This window comes from Pinus tabuliformis, chromosome J (assembly GCF_031772625.1).
Source record: "Pinus tabuliformis cultivar Carrire ecotype Pingquan chromosome J, CPIR1, whole genome shotgun sequence".
Taxonomy (NCBI): Eukaryota; Viridiplantae; Streptophyta; class Pinopsida; order Pinales; family Pinaceae; genus Pinus; species Pinus tabuliformis.
Genome location: NC_142295.1, coordinates 1,058,731,051 through 1,058,753,496, shown reverse-complemented (window position 1 = coordinate 1,058,753,496; position 22,446 = coordinate 1,058,731,051). Strand labels below are relative to the sequence as shown.

Sequence of the window (22,446 nt, the reverse complement as noted above, 5' to 3'; positions counted from 1 at the left end):
CTTTGATTCAGAGATGTTGCAAGAGCTTATCATCATGAGAGATATGGTGTAGGAGATTAATGAAGATAGGAAGAGAAAACTATACTTAAAGAGGAGTTTATGGCCATGAAGGAGGAGAACAAAGATCTTCTAGAAAAGATTCATGAGATGGAAATTCAACTCTATGATGCCAAGGAAACACTAGCCAAATATGTGCATGAAAATGAGGTATGCAATTCAAGTTTCTCTTAAATTTCTTCTCAAAATGAATGTTTTGGTGGTTTTAAAAGACACACTAGAGGAATAGGGTCCAAATTATTGATGAAGATGGGCTATGATGGTAAAGGGTTAGGAAAACATGCACAAGGCATAGTTGAGCCAATTGTTGTTGAGGAAAGACCTAGGTATTTGGGTCTTGGTTATGGACAACATCATGGAGAATTCTCCAAAGCCAAGGTGGCACATTAAGGTGTTCCAAGAAGGACTTTCAATACATGTTCATTACCTCAAGCTTGTGAAGTTTGTTTCCATGAGGAATGCAAAAGTTTTATACCCACTTTACAAGAAGATGCTAATAACCATGCAACTAGTGGAAATGGAAAACAAGAGGATGTTGAAAGCTCTAAGTTCATTGAAACCATTGTTGGTATTCTGAAGAGAGAAACTACCTCATCGAATTTACCTCTTCAAGAAGGCGAAAACGTTAAATGTGCAAGTTATAAATCTACCTTTAATAAAGTTTCTTTTGATTATGATAAACATGGTAAATTTTCACATAAGATTTGGAGAAAATTTCATGTTCTTTTGTGGTTTGAATACTATTTCGAGGTGATGGAAGAGGATAGCCATATTTCGAAACAAAAGAGATAGAAAGCAAAAGGTCATTGGATAATGGAAACTGTGTTGAAAAGAAGATGCAATTATTTTTCACTCATTGCCATAAGAAGGGTCATCTCACAGACAAGTGTTGGAATTTGGATCCAACAAGTGATCCACAACATTTGAAGAAGGTGGAGAGATATTTTAGCAAGAATGGAAAAGAGGATTCCATAATTGATGTGGGTCAGGACAATACACATGATGAAGTACAGTTGAAAGAAGCACCATTGAAATGGTTTGGAAAGAGATGGTTAGATTTCTTAACCAATGAAGGCCTTTAATTTCTTTTGATAATTGATGCAAATCTTGCCTTATTGATGCATTTCCTTGTTATTTTAATGCATTTCTTTTCTCTTGAGAGTATGTTGCATATTGCATGAAGCAAGATGTTGGAAAAGCAGGGTTATGTTGACTCACTTAGATGCAAAAAAGATGGAAGTTTGAAACTAAAAATTTGCATGCATGTTTCATTCTTGAAATTGCATGTTTATGCTAGGAAGGTGTTCGAAAGTGAAGTATGTTGACTCACATTATTACAACAAATTTGGTCATTTCAGCTCTTTAAGTACTCGTACATACCAATGGGATTCTTGTACTTGTGATTGTACTTGTGAGAGAGTTGAGAATTGTTATACATGAATGAGAGTTTGTGTTTGTGAATAGTGAAATTTTTAATAGTTTCATTGTGCTTGAACATGCATGAGTGATTGACTTGTGTTGGTTGATTGCTTTGTTAACATGTATGTTGTCAACTTGAGAATGTTGATCCTTTTCACATGCATGAGTGTCGGCTTGTGTGATCGATTGACTTTTACATGTATGTTATATCGACTTGGAAGAGTTGATTTTTTCTCCAAAGATGAAAGGGAGATGTGATGAATTGTTTCATGAGAATGTGGAATTCTTGTTGTAAATTGTCAAGTTGTACATGCTTTTGCTTGATTTGAAAGTCAGTTGTTTGAAGAAGCGTGTTTTGTTGACATGTGTTTAGTCGATGGTTTATACAGAAAGATGTAAGAGTACATGGCAATGTTCACATGATGTAACATTTATTGCTTTGAAGAAGAAAAAAGAAGAGGTCGTCAAGTTATATTCTTGCTTGAGTGTTTTTCAAGGTTAATGGTGTTTCTTGTGACAAGATGCTGTAGGATTTTGGAAGGTCTGTGCTTGGGAAAGAGGCTGATGATTAGCCTTCATTCTAAAACTTGGACATGAGAAGCATGTTAATACTGAAGGATGATGGAATCAAGAAGCGAAAGTGGACAAAATGCCAAAAAAAATTGCACCCCTTAGAAAATATCAAATGGTCTACAATGCGATTTGATGTGTTGACTCTAAGAAGCGAAATAGATGATGAATGCATTCTTCCAAATGTGGAATTTGAAACCATGGAGGTAAAAGAATGGCCATTTCTTTTCTTATTATTACTGATATTGGAACTCATTGTTGTAGTTCACTAATATGGGCTTAACTTGGAAAAGTGGTTTCCAAGGAGAAGTTGCATCGAATGCATGTCTTGCAAAGGAGGAACATGATTCTCAGTGGGAAGGCCATAAGTTAGCTTTCCAAGCACTGATGGATCACTTTGGTACAGCAGGGTGTTTAATAAGCAACCAACCAACAAGTGTTGGATTGGGTCAACAACAAAAGGAGAACATTGGTTGAAGTTCCAAGCCATTTGCAAGACAAGGCATGTCAGTGAACTCAAGTGGTTGTCATGGAGATTTTTCTAAATAGAATCAATTGATAGAACTCGGGAAGGAGAAGAGTATTCAGCTCTTAATAGATAACCAAGTTTTGTGGGTCCAAAAGCCTATCCATGGGAAGGAGTGATCTAAATCTAGATTAGGGGAAAAAATTTGCACAAAAATCTAACTGCTCGGAATCGCTCAAAAACTGAACGACTGCGTCCGTCTTAGCAATACAATTCCAACTCTTCTCATTTCACTCAAAATAAAGTTCGTATGAGAATGATATAATCTACTATCCGTTTTGTCAAACATGAAAATTTTGGGTACATGCTGACTAGGATGTTGACTAGGCATCCGTACAACCTAGTAAGCAAAAATAATTCTCTAGGGAGTATTCTTGGAATATTCCCACAGGTTACTCAATTGGGTCGTGACAAGTGTCATCATTGGATTGGTCAAAGGAATTTAGGTGGACCAATGAGAGGCTAACACATGGCAGGCCCAGAGGCCGCCACATGCCCTCTCGAATGTCGGGTAAAATTATAGTAGCAAGTCAGAGAATGGAACTCGTGACCTCACCTGCACAAGCCCCATGATTCACTATTGTGCCACATGTTATGTCTTAACAATCTATGGGCACATTTTCTATTTGAAGTTTAAGCATCATTGGATTGGGAGGTAACCGCTAACTTAACCTTTGCATGTGACCAACACTGCAAACCGGTAGCGAGTGCTTAGCACTAACCATGCCATTAAACACGTTAAGTGGCGCTTATGCTAAGTAACCCATGATTATCCATAATTAAAGTGCGGATTAAATTGGTGGAAGTTTGGCAGGTCCAATAAATCCATAATTTGCTAAATTTGGCGGGGTTAATTGGAGTTTCTCCAGATTTGGTGGAATTTTCCTAGGGAGAACTGAAGAGAACATAACTTCTTCAATTTTAGACCCATTTTGGCTCAAAAAGAGTCAATCCTAGATGATGTGGATGATCTGAACACAATGGAATAGGTTGTAGAGGTATAAAGGTACTTTCGTAGGTGATTTTTCTACGTTGAAGTTTAACGAAGCCTAGGGCCACCAGGAGAGGAGGTCAAGCCTAGATCAACTGAAGACCAATTGCAGAACTTGGAGAGTCATTTTTGGGTTTTTTGGGTTTTCTGAATCGAATGGAGCAAGTTTCAAAGCCACTGGATAATTGAAGGTGCATGTAATTAGAGAATTTACCATTAATCCAAAGAGGGCCTAGCCATTGAAGCAGGTCCAAGGAGATGTAGCCCAGGATGGGTGAACTCCTTTATCAGATTTGAGTTATAATTTTGTTGTCTTTGCATTTTACTTGTTGTATATGTGTTTTAAACAGATAATTAACCTCATAAATTTCTCGTAAAAGACACTCAAACTTGACACATAGTTCCTCACATTTCGGTTAATATGAGACAGTCATAAACACATTTTTTAATACTGATAAGGGATTTTGCATATCATTAACAAGTTTGCCAAACATTTAGATCAGGTATGCCCAAAATCTGAATGCAGTAATGATTCTTAGAGGGAAACACCTTCCAAATGTGTCGTTTATATGTAATATGGCACAAAGAAACCACTCCCTCATCCAGGACCACTGATTCTGGGAAGTTAGGAACGACCAAACAAATCTCTTCTAGGAGGAATCCTGAATGAAGCTTCCATGATTATAGGATAAAGAAGAGGTCAAGGAAATCCAGGAATTCATCATAGATAGCGAAGCCTCTAGAATAGAAAACTTCTAGTCAAACTAAACTCCCACATTAAAATGGCATGCATGGAAACAATTCGAGCACTAGTTGGTGCACCAATAGTCACTCCCATGGGATTCATTTCTTTCTTAGCTCCAGGAGAGAATCATTTGCAAAAGTAATAAACCATACAAACTTCGATGAGGTTATCACACATGTGGATCATCTTTTGTCAAAGAGGCTCACTCTCCTATCAACCTCACAAGAGAATGACCCTAATCCCGTATGCAAACACATTTGGGGAACTAAAATTTGGCTTAAAGTATCCAAATTTTTGTGGTTAATAGGTCCCAGAAGGCTGATGACATGCGATTGTGTCGGGACGAAAGACTTCTCAGGACTTTCGTGCTACCCCCTCTGTCAGGAAGAGGAGGAATCATTAGAGAATATTGTTAACAAATGTGATTTCACAAAGGATCTATGAAATAAGGAGCTTATTTTGTTCAAGCATAATGATATTTCCCCCAACTCTCTCATGGAATCTCTAGAGTTATTCCACTTTAAGTGGTTTAAAAACCTGATTGTCAATAGAGCTTGGATCCTTGCCCTAGGATTTGTCTTGTGGAACGTATTGAAAGAGCGTAATCGAGAAATATTTGATGATAGTAGCCTTCAAGAAGCTAGATTTTGGACATTATCTAACATAATCTAAATGAAACTCTCTTGACCAACACTTAGAATCTGGATGAATAGAAGGTCGAGGGTTTGGAGGCGAGCATTTTAAGTAACGTAAATATTAAGGAGGGGATGTCAATATTTTTATCACTTAGAGAAGACCCTGGCTACAGGGAGAAACCCTAAGGTAACCTCAAACCAATTCTAGGTTGAAATCTTGCCCTTCAACCTGTAGGGGGATCTCTCCATAAAACTTAACCACTTTATGGTCAGTGTAGTAGAACTTTTTCACAATTGAGTTCAGGTGGCGAGATTTAGGTTTAGGTATAATATGGTTGGATGATCCTCAAATCCTACCATTGGGCATTGAGTCAAGCTATCAACCAAATGAAATCACAGATCTAATGAGAAAATTTCACAAAGCATGGGAGTAACATGTCCTTTGACTCTTTTGGAGATTTCAAAGAAAGATGAACTGGGAGAAAAAAAAGCTTATAAGAGATGTGAACAAAAAGTATTTGATGGCTGATAATTTAAGAGAGGAGCATCAAATGATATCCAATCTAATTAAGCTAACAATTTAGACATGAAAGAGACAATTAATAACAGAGAAATAATTACAAGGAAATGAAACACAAGAGTTTTATACTAGCTAATCATCAAACACTTCAAATACATTTAAGATTACTCAAATATATGCAGACTACAAGTAGTTTTTCAAATGGTTTCCAACCATGTTTCATTATTCATAAACTGTCTTTATAGAGTTTCACATAAATATTTGCAAAATAATAGAATCTTCATAATTACAATACTGAGATATTTTAAAATATACTTTAAGTTTATGCCTGAAAAAGATAAACTTTGAAAATATCTAATGAATCTTAGAAAAGTTGTAGGAAAATCTGCTAAAATCTAGGAAAAAATAAAGTGATTTGGTCAACTCTCTAGCTGGAAAATAGAAGAGGTTCCTTTGTAGATTGTCATCGTTGTTTCAAAAAAATAGGTTCCTCTATCTACTTCATCAACACTGCCCCTGGATGTATTCTTCTATTCTACGATTTTCAGGAAAAATTGCTAACAGGAAAGTCATCAACATTACTGATTTTCTGATCTTAGATATAGCTGACAATCGAGAGGTCAATCGTTTCGAATATCGTTGACAACAGAGATGTTAGCATCTCTATTTTGTTTTAGAAAAAATCGTCGACAGGCATGTTATCAAAATTTTCCTACAGGTTTCATTTACTAATTAGTATGCATAGTCTGTTCAAAATAGCTGACAGACACACTGTCAAGCTTTTCAAAAATACTAAAAAGGGCATTCTCATTTCTCTCGACTTTCATACTATATACCAAACTGACAGGCCGACTGTCAACAAAATCCAAAATTTGAGTTTTTGATTTAAACAAGTAGACAAAAATGGTTATGATACCCTAAGATATTAGCTCAGGGTACTGGTAGCTTTGAATAACACATCCAACTTGTCTAATATCTTCTTCTTGTTCTTTTCCTTCTCCATGGGCTTTGCTTTGGCAACCTGTTTATTTCCTTTCTTATTAGGGATTGCAGGCTTGTTCTGAGACTTTATAGACCTTTTCTTAGACTTTGCAAGTTTCTCATTGATGATTTAGTCATGTAGAGGCACATCATCTATGTGAATGACTTGTTTAGCTAACTACAGATTGTTTCTAAGCTTAATTTTATACCCAACACATCCCTGTGTATTCAACAATAAAATTCATGATATGTTTATTTCTGTTACTATATGGAATAGAAACAAGGTCACACAAATCAGAATGGACCAATCCAATTTATATACATATGCTCTAAAAGTGGATCATGAGAGGGTTTCTTCTTGTTATTTTCGAGGATACAAGCATCACATTACTTCTGTTTCTTAGGAATAGTAGACAAACCAAAAACAACATTCCTTGAACACTTTTATAATTAATGTGCTCAATTCTAGCATGCCATATAATACGATATGTTAATGTACTTTCATTGTGATGAGAAATGTATGTAGAATTTTTTGCATGAGGAGAAGTCCCTTTCAACTTCAACAATATTTCATCCTCCACTCCATTTATGAAAACCATTTTGTTAGAATCCATCCTCATTTCTACTTTACCATAAAATATATGGATGGAGTGGCTTCATTGATGAATATGTATATATAGTACAAAAAATTTATTCACAAGTTTGGAAGATATAGTACATCAAGCAGATAGAATTCAAGGAATCTAAATATGTAAGTATAATGGTGCCAAGTATTGGGGGTTTGAGACTTGATTTATTTGCAAAATACACTATGGTATCTATATTACCACTAAAATCCTCACTGAAGTCTCTCTAGAAGGTCAGGTGACATGTTCCACCTATTTTAAGCATCTAAAAAAATTTTCAAGAAGAAAATGAAGTATGAAACAAATCTTTAGTTACTCCAGTATTGCAATGGGAAACAATGTAACTAATAGATCATGCACTTTACCTTTTGTTGGATTTGATGTTTTACCTCTATATTTTGTATTCTCTTAATTATCCTTGATCATCTCGCAAGGGATCCTACATGTCATTGCATTATGTTCATTTCTACCACAATGAACATATTTGATATTGGGGATCTCACCATGGCTGTGTTTAGCCCATGCATTTGAAGTTCTTTCTTCCATGCCCATTTTTACTACTTTATCCTCTAGGAGAATCATTTAATTGATTATTCCCTTTCTAAGAATGGAATATATTTTCCTTAAGGGGTTGAGATACTATCTTCATCATCCAAAAATATTTCTCACATTCTACAAATTTCACCACTAAAGAATCAAATGTAATTGATTTTAGTTGGTCACTAGCTTGTAAGGATTCAAAGTAGTGAGAGTATGTAGGATAGAGCACCTTTATGAAGGTTGTGAGATGAAGATATATCTTTACTCCAATGGAATCTTCATCATGCATGATGACTTTGACCTGAGAAGCTTAGGCCATGGAGTCGTTATCCTTTAACTTTAGGTTGAGGATTTTTACCGCCAATTCTTTGTGCGAGTCATACAAATATTTCAACTTCTTTAGAGAATCATAAAAATATGTAATGGAAACAATATGATGGCTCACCTCTCTAAGGATCAAGTTATAAGATTTATTGTTATTGTTCTTCCATATGGATAGCTCCTTGTTTGATGTACACCTCTTAGATCCATTGTCTTCCTTTTCTTCATAAATACCTTCAAATAGATAAGTGAAAATGAATATGTGTTTAATATTTATGGAACATTATCGGTGGTTTTTTTTTCTAATTAACATTATGCTCATAATGGAAACAAGAAAATGCATCCTCGAAAAAACCTTTGATATGTCCAACTAAAAAACACAAACAAAAACAATGCAATGATAATAATCTTTGATGAATGTTAGTATGCGAGGATATAGAAAATTGATAGGTGACTGCAAATTTCCTTTGAACGTCTTACACACCAGTTAATTTCCATGTTAGCCTAAGTTTAAATAAATAATATATACAACCCCATTTACATGCACTTGAATTTTACAGTGTATTAAAAACTTGAGATAAAAGTGTAGTTACCAGATTTGGTAGAAAAGTAGAAAAAAATGGAAAATTAGCTTAATTCATTGCATTTTACCAAATTCTCCGTAAAATGATATTTGTTTTGAAAGATACATCACAGTAGTGAAGACATCAAGGCAAATTTAATACTAGCTAGGGACATTAAAGCTAACTCAATAAGAGTTTCTTGTTGTCCAACCCATCAAAAAATATTTAGAAAACTAAACTATATGCATCGCCACTTCCCTTGGAGCTCAAAGAGAGAGATTTTCTTGCCTATACCATTAAAAAATCATTACGAAAATGTGTTGCCACTTACTTTCCTGAGTGCAAAGAGAGGGACCCGGTCAGGTAAGCAAGCCAAAGCACCCAGCACCCTTGCTCAGGAATAAGTGGATTTAGTGAATTTTGAAACATAAGGATACTTTTTTTTGAAGTATATTGATCATTTTTTTCAAACTGAAAGAAGTTGAATCAAATTATTTCCATATCATATTGAATTCCAATTTAAAATTGTTAACTATGGGTAAAAGAGATGTGCTTTATTATGTATTTGAAATCGACATGGAAGAGACAGATAAAAAGTAGTCTTTGAATCACTCCAAACTGGAAATAAAGCATCAGACTTGGTGGCTGAGAACTAGTAGCGAAGGTGGGTATTCAATTCAATAGTCATTTACATACTTGTTTATGTTGTTTATTATGTTTTATATAATGTAGTAGAGTGAGTCGGAGTCGATTCGAAAGAGTCGATAAAGTACTCTTCGATGCTTGTGAGTTCTTAGGGAGGGCCAAGAACCCCATTCATCAATCTTTCATAAAATCATGACTCTCTTTATTAACTAAAGGAAAGGGAGAATTCTCGAGGACGACCGCAAACCCCAAGTTGGTGGCTGATTCACATATGCACGTTGGTGGTTTGATTCTACTCATATCTGAGATACAAGATCATGCTCAATGACACGTAGACTATAGACTCTAGAATATACATTCTTATATGGACTCTCCTTGCTATAAATATGTTTCTTACTTCCTCTCCCGAGGGATCTTTTCCCATACTAGGTTGGAAATAATCCCAACTACGAGATTTACTCCCCCATTCCTAGAGTACTAGTATTTTTTGTGACAAAACTCTTTTTGTAGCTTGAAACGACACATTATGTTGAACATGATTCAGGTAATTTTCAAGTATGGATCGGCATGTGCGCAACCATGCCTATCTCTTTGGTATGTTATAGTTGTTGCATGTATGGCAATAGAAAATAGCTCTTACTCTGGTAAAAATGGGAAGCAAAGCGCTCAATAGGTGTGGTTATTGTGGGTAACGGAGCCGAACAAAGTTTTTACTGTGGTAAAAAAATGTCAATGTGAAAAAATATCTTACTATGTGTGTAAACATAAAGCTGAAATAGAGTATTTTTCTTTTGTAAGGACGGAACTGGAATAGGGGTTTTGAGGTAGTAGAAAAGGAGCCACCATTATGGTTATTTTTGTAAATGATTTTTTTCTGAATAAAATGCAAAATATATCTCAATGTGTGTCCTAATTTTTTTTTATTACTTCCTATCTTCATTTTTTATTGTATCATTTGCCTCTTTCATCACTTGGTGTTAGATCCAAGGTTTACTAGAGTTAGACAAAGAGCCGAGAATTATCGAGTATTATCTAAGCCAAAGGTTTATTTCAGATGCATAACAAGAAGGTTTATATCAGTGATCTATGGCAGCTTGAAGTACAAGCTTGACAAGTCCACATATTTCTCGGATTAATGGAAAAATGATGCTTATTGGGCAATTATAATCAAGACATTATTTTTTTCTCAAGATATATGCAATCTTATAGAGAATGAGTTGCAAGAACCAACAAATGAACCAACATACAATGCATTGACACAAACATAGAGAGATGTGTTAGGAAATATCAGGAAGAAGGACTCCAAATCCCTCTTCTACACATTCCACACAGTGCATGAGAACAATTTTCCAAGGATTGCAACAATAATGAAATCAAAGAAAGCATGGAACATTCTCCCTGGAAACATATATCAACGCACGGAAAAGTGAAAACAACAAAGTTGCAAATGCTATGAAGGGATTTTGGAACAACATATATGAAGGAGTTTGAGATAGTAGACTCATTTTTTACACAAACCATTAGACTAGTATGTCAAATTAGATCTCATGGTGAAACACTTGAAGAAAAGAGAGTGGTTGAAAACATCCTAAGAAACTTACCAGCAAGGTTTGAATCTATTATTGTTGCCATAATGGAGAGAAAAGATATCCCAAATTTCTTAGTGGATGAGCTCCATTCATCACTCATTTATCATGATCATAGGTTAAGTAGGTTAGAAAAATCTTCATTGGAACATCCTTTTAAGACACAAGTGTCAATTGGTTATGATAGAGGCATATGAAGATAAAATCCCAGAGGTAGAGGAAGAAGTTCATATAGAGGTGGAAGAAGAAACTCCTCAAGCTCAAGTGGAAGAGGAAACACTAAAAATCAAAATAAAAATCCAAGCAAAAGTCAAGCACAAGGTCAAAGGTATGACAAGTCTCAAATTCAATATAATTATTGCAAAAACTATGGGAATTACTCGAATGAATGCAAAGAGAAACAATATGATCTTAGTAAACAAAATAAAAGTTTTAGAAAGGAAAATAAAAATGAAGACAATATGTTCTTATCTTGCAATGTAGCACAAGATAATAAAAAAGGTGTATGGTTTTTACACTTAGGATATAGTAATCACATTAGGGATTGACAACAAAATGTCAGTCACAATTAAGGTAAACATAAATATTCTAAACAAGAAGGGGAAGAAAAAGTACATTTCAGATGTATATTTTGTTCCAAGCTTAAAACACAATATAATAAGAATTAGACAAATTATGCTAAAGGGGTATAATGTACTTTTAAAAAATGGAGAATGCACAATTCTAGATAAATTTCCAAGTAAACAACTAATTGAAAATTTCCAAATGACAACCAATAGAATGCTTCCCCTAAGGATTAAACATGATTTAATGGTAGAGCTTCCTCAAGCACAATCCTCAATGAACCCACAAGTGGATGACGGAAAAAATGCAAGAATCATAAAAACAACCTTTCACGTGGAAATAAAATATGAAAATTGGTTATGACATCTAAGATTTGGATATCTCAACTTTGGAGGTCTAAGCCAACTACATAGGAAATACATGGTAAATGTTTTTCCACTCATAAAAAACTAGAAAGATTATGTGAAGGATGCATCTTGGAAAAACAACAAGAGAATCATTTCTAGCAAGAAAGTCAATAAGGGAAAAGGCACCTTTGGAGATCACCCATTCAGATTGGTGGAAATTATTATTTCTTCACATTAATAAATGACTACACAAGAAAAAAATGGGTCTATTCTATGAGACATAAAAATGAAGCATTTGATCGCTTCTTTCAATTCAGGGTTGCTGTTGAAACTTGAAAATAAAAGTGAGAACCATATCAAAATTGAGAATATATAGAGGTGGTGAATATATTTCAAATGATCAAAGATGTTTTTGAAAGGATCATGGAATTCACAAAAAAATTACATCAAGGTACACACTCAACAAAATGGTGTCGCTGAAAGGAAAAATAGAAAGAATATGTAAATGGAAAGGAATATGTTAAAATAAAAGAATTTACCAAATGAATATTGGGTTGATGTTGTAGTGGGTAGAACTTAAATTATAAATATATGTCCAACCAAAAGTGTAGATAATTATCATGAAGTAGAAGGAAACATAGTGTTTCGCACATGAGAGTGTTTGGATGTGTAGCATATGCACATATCCCAAATGTGTTAAGAATGAAATTAGACAACAAAGGAAATAAATGCAAATTTTTGGGTAATATTTATGAATCCATGACATATAAGATATAAAATTAAATAATCAAAAAGGTCATAATCAACAGAGATGTACAATTCATAGAAAAGCAAGCATAGGATGGAAGTATAGGGAAAATAATAAATAAAGTAGAAAAATTATCACAAGAAGACAAAGAGGAATTAATAATAGTAGGTACTTGTTCAATTATAACTCCTCACACACCTATTCAAGCTCAACAAAGTAATTGTCACATGACACCTTCAAAAAGCAATGGGCAACCTCACATTTTCAAGCAAATACTCCTCCAAGTGGGAAACAGGATCATCAATAGAAAGAATTTTCTATGCAAGGACAACAACTCCACATTCTATAAGTTCAACTTCAAGTGACACATCAAATCCAACTTTGGAAATCTTTCGAAGACAAAAATTTAGAATTTTGAGAGATATTTATGAGAAAATTGAAGGTGAAAGTAGTACAGGTCTAAATTCTCTCTTTTCTTTATATTCACATGTAAATGATCCACTTAATTTTGAAGATTCAATTAAAGAGGAAAAATGGGTAGCAGTAGTGGATGATGAAATGGATGTTATAAAAAAGAATGATACCTAGGAATTAGTGAGTCTTCCATAAGGAAAATAAGTCATAGGTGTAAAGTGGGTCTATAAGACCAAAAACAATGCAGTAGGAAGGATTGAAAGGCTTAAAGTAAGGTTGGATATTAAGGGATACAAAAAATAGTCTGCAAGAGATTATGCTCAAACATTTACTATAGTTACATGAATGGAATCTATGATAATATTTTTAGAAATAATAGCCCACATAAATGAAAGGTATATCAAATGGACATGAAATCAACATTCTTGAATGAAGTATTGAAAGAGGAAGTGTATGTGGAACAACCATCTAGTTATGAGGTTTAAGGGAAAGAAGACTAGTTGTATAGACTAAATAAAGCTCATTATGGGTTGAAGCAAGTGCCAAAGGCATGGTATAGCAAAATATATTCGTATTTGTTGAACAATTCTTTTAGCAAAAGTGATGGTGAGCCTACCCTCTATATCAAAGAAAGTGATGGTAAACTTTTAATTGTGGTTTTATATGTAGATTATTTAATTTTCACAAGGAGTGGTGATATTCTAATTGATGATTTCAAAGAGGCCATGAAAAAGGAGTCTAAAATGAAAAGTTTAAAGTTTTTAAGCTATTTTGTAGGAATAGAAGTGAAGCAAATAGAAGATGGAATTTTTATTTCTTTAACAAAGTATGCAACATGGTATAAAATGAAAAACAAGAAGCCTTCTCCAACATCATGAAACATGGGTTTGAAATTAAGTAATAAGGTTGTAGCAAAAATGTAGATCCAACACTATACAAAAGCATGGTTGGAAATCTGATGTATTTACGTTCCACTAGGCTTGATCTAATGTATCTAGTGAGTATAGTCTCTAGATCCTTGGAAATGCCAAAGGATACACATTGGCTAGGAGACAAAATAATTCTAAGGTATGTTAATGGAACCAAGGGATATGGCATTCTGTATACTACAACAAATGAATTTAGGTTGCTTGGATATATAGAAATGAATGGGAGGGAAGTGTAGATGATAGAAAGACGACATCAAGCTATGCTTTTCATTTAGGTTTGGGATTTCATGGAATTCCAGGAAACAAGTAATTGTTTCTCTTTCCACAGTTGAAGTTCAATATGTAGCAGCAATAGGGGTATCTTATCAAGAAATTTAGATGACAAAAATGTTGAAAGGCTTAAGAAATGAAAAATGTTGAAAGATCTATTCTGGGAAAAACTCTTCTATTCATTATCCAAAAAATCAGTGTTTCACAAAATAAGTAAACATATTGACACAAGGTATATAATATATATGATCAATGGTGTAGATATTGTTTTGGAACATTGCTGGTCGAAAACAATATGCAGACATCTTCACCAAACCATTGGGACAGAGAATTTCTGTTCATCTAAGAAACAACTTAAGCTTCGTGAATATCAACAATTGTGATTAAGAAGAAGTGTCAAAAATAATCCCAACTACCACATTTACTCTTACTCTCCCATTCCTGACATACCAAACTAATTTGTGACATATCTCTTTTTGTAGTATGAAAGTATGCATATTAAGTCGAACATGATTGATGCAATTTTTAAGTATGAAAGGACATGTATTCAGCCCTACTATGATGATGCTTATTATTATTATTATTATTATTATTATTATTATTATTATTATTATTTATTAGAGTATGGAAAAGAGCTGATATCTTATTGTGTAACAAAGTAGAGTACGAATTTCCAGATGATTATATCTGCATAGATGAGATATATTCTTTACGCATATAATTATGTTTACTTACTCTCGATTGAGTATTCCTGGTTCCAGAAATGGTAGATCAATTGGAGTGAGAATAGATAAGATGGAATCACTATTTTTTATTGTGGTAGAAAACAAAACTGTGTGTGTAAAAACAAGGCTTTTATTGTGTGAAAAAATCTCTTACTGTGTTTGTAAATAGATCTCTGAAATAGGGTATTTTTTTTGGTGTGTAAACACAGCTAAAACAAGAATTTTGAGGTAGTAAGAAACGAGAAGTAGCTCTGGTTCTTTTTGTAAATTAATTTTTCATTTGAATCAAATGCAAAACATATCTCAATGTGTGCTCTGTGCAAAATATATCCTCTTTCTTCATATTGAAGACAGTGTCAAGTCGATCGGAACATATCTCAATGTGTGCTCTGTGCAAAATATATCCTCTTTCTTCATATTGAAGACAGTGTCAAGTCGATCGGCTTGATTACTGGAGCGAAATGAATTAATCTGGAGCCTCACAATGCATTCGTATCACTAGAATATATCTAGAATTAGCGGCTAATTGTATTAGGCCATAGGGAATATGTTCACTGCAAGTATGTCTATTCTACAATTTAATCGAATCACCCATGCCCTCTAATCAATGCATCAACTTTTGAAGGATTATTTCGCTCTGAATTGAGTAAATTATGAATGACCAAACATGAAAATCGTGTTAAGGGATACAGAACGTTGTCCTCATCTAAACAAGGATTTCATGTCCCACGACCAACTTTCAGTGTCCGTGCTCTACAAGAATGATGTGGATGATAATGTGTACGGACTGGATGAACAACACAACACACAACTAGGTTTTCAACGTTGAGAGAGTGAGGGTCGAGAAGGGCACCCAACTAGGGTTTCATCTATAAATTAGATTATATATATATATATATATATATATAATTTAATATTACCTAACTTTAAGAAAACATAATAATAAATTTCAATTACATTAAAAAAACGTAGACCAAGCGGAGTATAGCTAGCTACGTTGAATGCTCATGATAATGCTCAACTTTGATGAACGCTTAATAAGTGAGTTTTAATTTTAACCCTTTCTTCGGTATAAAGGCGTAACGTTAGTGAGGGAGGTACGAATAAGTTACTTAACCTAGGAGGAAACATATGATTTTTCATTAGTTTCATTTGGAGTATTATTTTTTTAAATTTCCTAAATATGAAAATTTGGATTATTATTTTTTTAAATTTCCTAAATATGAAAATAATAATAATAATAATATTATTATTATTATTAGTTATTTAAAATAAATATTTTTTGAGTATTTTTTTTAATATATTAATATTTAATTTCTCTATAATTTTATTAATAAAAGTATTAAAGTATAATAAAATATAAAAACAATGGAATACAGAATATTAAATATATATATATATATATATATATATATATATATATATATATATATAATAAATAAAATGGTTTTTTTTCGTGATATTATTTTTGGTTAATTTTAATCATAATTTAAGCTTTAAATTGTTTAATCTGTATAATTTTAGTCTCCTAGAAATTTTTTAAGATGCTAAATTTATTTATACATTAAAAAAATATTTTAAATAAAAAAAAAATCTTTTTTAGTGAATTTTGATAAAAAATATTATTTCATATATAAATTAAATTTATATATATATATATAAATATAATTAACATTATATAACTTAAAAAAATCATAATAATAAAATAAATCACAAAATATCTAAATTCGCTTGCATCTTTTTTTTTTTTCTCCATAAAACTACTCTAGGGTATTATATTATATACATGAATAAATTACAAGCAGAGAAACAAGTTTTCCATGGCCAACTATGGCTCTGTGGTAAGCAGCTGAGAATTTCATACTCTAAGCATTGGCTGCCCCAAAACTACCTCAAAAAACAGAGTTTAACTTTGACAGTGCCCACGCAGGGGCCGAGACTGAAGCAGAACAACCCACGCAGGGGTGACATTGAGGATTAGCGAACTCCCAGACACAACTGAAAAACTTAGTAACAAACAGAGCATGACCTGTATAAAGATTACTAGACCCACGCTCAAGACTCGAACCAGACAGAGAATTATAGGACATGACCATATGACCGAGACCCAAAATCATCAAAATGAACCTGGCATGGGAATGACTAGAGAAATTAGTCTGCTGGTTCCGTTTCTTCCGGCTCCATCTCCACAATCGGGTATCCCCAGCCCACTAGCTCCTCTTCCGAGTCCTCTCCAGCTTTAGACGTCGACGCATCCTGTGCTTTTGCTTGAATTGGCTCCTTTCCCTTTGCTTCCCCCAGTTGTTCCCCTGCCTTATTCTCCAGATTTGCAGAAGTAGGAACTCTGCTGTCATCGTGTTCCTCTTCTGCATCTCTAATAAAGAGAATTGAAATGTGGACATTGAGATTGCCCAGCCTGAAGATGGTTGAGCCATAAGCCGGAAGCACCAGCAGCCTTGGCAAATGCTCAGGCGGGGCATCAGAGTCCAGGAACGAGAATGCCTGCAGATGGGGAATTCCGGCCCTGCGGAAACAATATTGACAACAACAATGGTGATGCGCCTCTGCAGCTGCAGGAGGGCGACCTGGTGCTCCACGACCCATTCCTCTTCGGCATGGTTGCCTCTCTCTGGTTCTGGCCATGAGGATGTAGAAAACCGGAGTTTCCGCGTCCCCAAGCCAATTCCTAAACTCCAAAATCGCCAGAGGCCAGAGAGTGTTCCCACACTTAGCTTGCTGAGAATGTCGCTCCCCATACCAGTCCGCCTCCTTAAGTTCCATGGCTTGCTCTTGAACCCCGAGTGCCATGAATGCTCCTTACAGTCACCGTCTACTCGCATTAATGCGAATGAACTCAGGCGCGAAGGCTTCAACATTAAATTCTCCAACCTGCCAGACCTCCTCCCGCGTTCGGTTGACTCGTGGCAGCTAGCGTTGGCCATGTGGCCTCCTCGTGCTAGCTGTACCCTCCTTCTTTTCGGATTAGACACCCGCATCCGGGGAAAGGATTTCTTTATGCACCAAAGCGATACAATCCTTTTTGAGCTTGTCATCTTCTATCATATCCAGAGGGCCGGAGAAGAAATGTATAGACTGAGACGCTCCCTGATTAGCAAGCCGATCAGCTACCTGGTTAGCTGTCCGCCTTACATGATGGAAGGAAAGATTCTGGAGAGCTTGGAGCTTTTCTTCCAGGGATTCCAGGCGATTTAATAATCTCCAACTTTTGGCTATTTTGACCGCCTTAGCTCCTGCTTGCATTCGTTTAGCTGCCTCTATAAGGATGAGTGAGTCGCCTTCTACTTCAAGAGGTGAGAGATGATGCTGTTCAGCTGTGCATATACCTTTCCAGAGACCTTCTAGCTCTGCAGCGTTGTTAGTGTCTTTCCCTATGGAGCCGTAGTAGACCATCAATGCTTCTCCATTGTGACGTCGGATGACTCCTCCAAAACCAGTAGGTCCTGGATTGCCTTTAGTTGCACCGTCAAAATTGAGCTTATAGGAGTTGTGCGCAGGTGGGGACCAAAAAGAGGGTGAAGCTGATCTGGTGGAGGTTTTAATTGTCTCTTTGACTAAGTATTTGAGATTTAGATTCCATTCCTTCATAATGCAAAGCTCCTGTTGAGTTTCCGGCATGTCATCCTTATTCCAGACTTTGATGGCTAGAGTTTCCTGTAGATGTTCTTTTAGCTTGAGCCAGATATCATCTATAGATCTTGAGGTACTGTTAAATATTCTGTGATTTCGCTCTTTCCACAGTGTCCAATAAGCGAATCCTGGTATAATGCGCCATAAGGAATTAAGTATCTGGCATTTGTATGGATATTTTTCCCAGTTCCTTATAGTGTCTGTAATGTCCTCCGGCCTTGGGTGTGTTCTCCTGCTACATTTCTCAATTCTTCCCCAGATTTGTTTTGCTAGCGTACAATCTTCCATTAAATGTTTGATAGTTTCACCATTTGTATTGCAGTTTGGGCATCTAGAAGGCCCTACAACGCCTCTTTTGTTCAAATTATCCCAGGTTAGAATGCGTTTTCTACTGAGAAGCCACAGGAAGGTTGATATTTTAGGCCAATGCCCAGCTTGCCAGACTTGCTCCCATAGTTGATCTTTTGCCATTCTGGGATTGGAGTATCGTAGTTGATGAGCTTCCTTAGTTGTGAAAGTACCCTTGGTTGTGTAGCCCCATCTGAGTTTGTCTAGCTGATTCGAGATTCGAATCTTTCTGCTGCTGAGTTCCTGATCTATATCTGCATGTTCTTCTCCCTGCCAATCTGCTTGCCAGAGACTCGCTGGTTTCCATGCTTGGAAGTCATGATTTGTAGACGGTTGCCAGAACTGATGTACTGAAGGAATGTTTGCTTGGTTCATTTGAGCTTGCCAATGCGGTTTGTGGAATAAATTAGCCAGTTTGGGAAGTTGTTGCCAAGAATCTTCCCAAAAACGAGCTGTCTTGCCTGAGTTGATTTCCCAGAAGCTATGCTCCTGAAGGAAGCTGCTTTGGGTTTTTGCATTGTTCCAAATTAGAGATCCCTGCGATGTTGGATTTATTCGGATGAGTTCATTCTCTTGACTGCCTTGAGCATACTTGGCCTGCCATAATTGTGCCCAGGGTGTATTTGGCTTGGAGACCCAGTTCCACCAAATTTTAGCACTCATGGTGTTATTGCTTTGTAGCGGATCTCTGAGACCAAGCCCACCTTCCGATTTTGGTTTGCAAACCTCTGTCCATTTGACAAGAGCCCATTTCCGGTTCAAGCTTGTAGATCCCCAAAGAAAGTTCCTCTGAAGATTTCGAATTTCTTTTAAAATCCCTTTCGGAGCTGCTAAAATAGAGAATAAATAGAGCGGCATAGCTTGTAAAACTGCTTTGATTAGAACAAGTCTGCCGGCTAGATTTAAAGCTCTGTAAGTCCAAGATGAGAGCTTGGCTTCTATTTTGTCCAATAACGATTTCCAAGTAATCTGCTTGATAACAGAATCAGTAAGAGGGGCACCTAGGTATTTTGACGGCAAGTGGGAAATTGTGAATCCTAGGATCCTGGCTATGATCCTTTGCAGGAAGGGAGGGGTATTAAAGAAAAAAAGCTGAGATTTGGACGCATTAATGGAGGTGCCTGAAGCTTCTGAGAAGAGGGAAAGAAGGGATTTGAAAGCAGAGGCTTCTTTAGCAGAGGGATGCCCGAAGAGCATTGTATCGTCAACAAATTGCTGATGAGTTTGGGGTGGTCGCCCATGAAGAGAAATTCCTTTAATGTTTTGAGAGGAAACTGCTGATTTGAGGAGCCTGCTCAGGCCTTCAGCCATTAAAACAAAGAGAAATGGAGATAGAGGGTCCCCCTGTCTGATGCCACGAGAGGGGCGAAAGGGATGGGAGGGAGATCCATTCAGAATAACAGAAAAGCTTGGCGATGTGATTAGATTCATGATCCATCTGGACCAGGTTACACTGAAGCCAAAAGCTAAGAGCATTTTGTGTATATAATTCCAACTGAGTTTATCAAAGGCTTTAGAAAGATCCAATTTGAGAAGCATACCTGGTTTTTTGAGAAGCTTTAAAGAGTGGATGACTTCGTTTGAAAGTATAATTCCATCCATGATTTGCCGGCCTTCAACGTACCCTGTCTGTTCTGGGGAGATGAGCAGTGGTAATAGCGGTTTGAGACGGTTTGCAATGACCTTTGAGATTAGTTTGTAAATTACATTACAGAGTGCTATTGGTCGATATTTCTCCGGCTTGTTTGAGGCGGCTTCCTTGGGGACTAAAGCAATAAAGGTTGAGTTGATGGATGGGAGTATCCAGTGCATACTTCGGGATTCTTCCACCAGTTCCCACACTTCCAGTTTTATGAGATCCCAAAATGCATGGAAGAAATTGGCCGTGAATCCGTCAGGCCCTGGCGCTTTTCCATCTTTGAGCTGAGATATGGCATCTTCTACCTCTTTTAGCGTGACAGGCTGGAGAAGTTGTGTGTTGTGATCTTCATTAATAATTTTTGGAATGTGTTGAGTGATGGCTTGGATTGCTTCATCTCTGTTTTCATTGGGTTCCTTTAGAATGTCCTTGAAATAACCAGTAAATTCTTTCTCCATATCTTCGTGAGCTTCCAATCTATCTCCCTGTTGATTATTAATAAAGGAGATTTTGTTGTGCATGCGCCTTTGGATGGTTGTTTTGTGGAAAAATTTAGTATTTCTTTCGCCTTCTCTGAGCCAGCTTACTCGCGACTTTTGCCGCCATAAGATTTCTTCCTGTTTTTGCTTCTCCTCTATTTGACTCCATAAGGTTTTCTCCTGTTGTGTTTGTTCCTCAGTGCGTCCTTCCAGAATAAATCTTTGTTGTAATTCTTTCATCTGCTGTTCTATTTTCTGTTTGTTCTGCTGTATATTGCCAAAATGATCTCGGTTCCAAATTTTAAGTGAGTGCTTCAAATGTTTCAGCTTTTGCTGGAACTGATACATCCTAGCTCCTGCCGGCGGAATGAAGGATGTCCAGGCTTGATTGACCACCTCTTTAAAGTTACTGTCAGTGAGCCAGAAGGCCTCGAATTTGAATGGTCTGTTGCTGCTGATGCCAGGTCTGGACCATTGGAGAAGAATAGGCCAATGATCTGAGCCTCCTTGAGGGATAATTTCTGCATTGAACTCTCCGCCTAGGTGTATGGCATTGTCTGATACTAAAAATCGATCTAGTCTTGAAGAAATTTGGTGAGCTCCTTTTCTTTTGTTTGACCAGGTGAAGATGCCATTTGAGGTGGAGATGTCCATGAGTCGGTTATCTTGTATAAATTGCTTGAAGCTACTGCTATCACTATCTAGCCGTGTCCGACCCCCTCTTTTCTCTTCCATAGATTTTATGATGTTGAAGTCTCCTCCGCCTATCCATAAAGGAAACTTTCTGTTTGCATTTAGGATGGAAATCGTGTCCAGGAGATCAGATTTCTGCTGTATTGTTTGCGGGAAGTAAACATTGGTAAGATGCCCATGTATGCTGGTGCCAATGAGGTGAAATGTTGCTTGAATGAGATGCAGAGTGGCATGAAAATTGTCAAGTGACACTACCTGAGGATTCCATAAGATGGCCAGGCCTCCGGAGGCTCCAGAGGAGTCCACTGCTATCGAACTGCTACCTGCCCATACTTTACTGCTGAGACTGTCCATTGTTGAGCTGCTACATTTTGTTTCTTGGATCAATACTATTGCTGGTTTTTCTTTCATTATGATGTTTTTAATTGCTCTGTGCTTCGTGGGACTGTTTAGTCCTCTTATATTCCATGAGAGTAACTTCATGTAGACGGAGATTTGGGCTTGAAGAACTTGGTCAACTTGGGGAATTGCCCCGAATCCATGAGTATTTCCCCTACTGCTATTGTGCGCTGTAAGTCTGTTTTTCTGCCTCTTTTCTTTTGTTCTTTGATGATTTTTCTTCCATCCCAATGACTGCCTCCTTGGATGCCCAAACTTTTGTGATGATGTACTCTTGTGAGTACTCCTTCTATTTTGTCTAATTGCCAGGGAGGGATTGAGTTATACTCCTTTTGCTTGCATGCAGCTTCCAGTTTGGATATGTCCAGCTTGGATATGTCAAATTCCTCGAGATCAACGTCTTCTCGATCTTCCTCCATATCATTTGCAGCAACTAGAGCGTTCTCCATATTTTGATCATGAAGACTTAGAGCTAGAGCGGCATCTAAATCCATATCCGTCTCTTGATTGGACTCGTT

At 36.3% G+C, this 22,446-nt stretch overlaps 1 protein-coding gene across 1 annotated transcript; it reads right to left on the bottom strand.

The window, feature by feature from the left end:
* Positions 1–17,704: 17,704 nt before the first annotated feature.
* On the bottom strand, positions 17,705–21,883 carry LOC149230612 (uncharacterized). Its single transcript, XM_089381358.1, has 2 exons — positions 20,260–21,883; positions 17,705–20,019 (listed from the first exon to the last, which is right to left on the bottom strand). The coding sequence occupies exons 1-2, from the start codon at positions 21,881–21,883 to the stop codon at positions 17,705–17,707; spliced, it is 3,939 nt and encodes a 1,312-aa protein (XP_089237484.1).
* Positions 21,884–22,446: the final 563 nt, after the last annotated feature.

Bases quoted from the DNA above. Each gene is read 5' to 3' on its own strand.
- LOC149230612 (XM_089381358.1), bottom strand. From the start codon at position 21,883: ATGGACAGTCTCAGCAGTAAAGTATGGGCAGGTAGCAGTTCGATAGCA. The intron at 20,020-20,259 runs GTATGCTTCTCA...TAATGGCTGAAG, and splicing joins AAAGCTTCTCAAAAAACCAG to GCCTGAGCAGGCTCCTCAAA.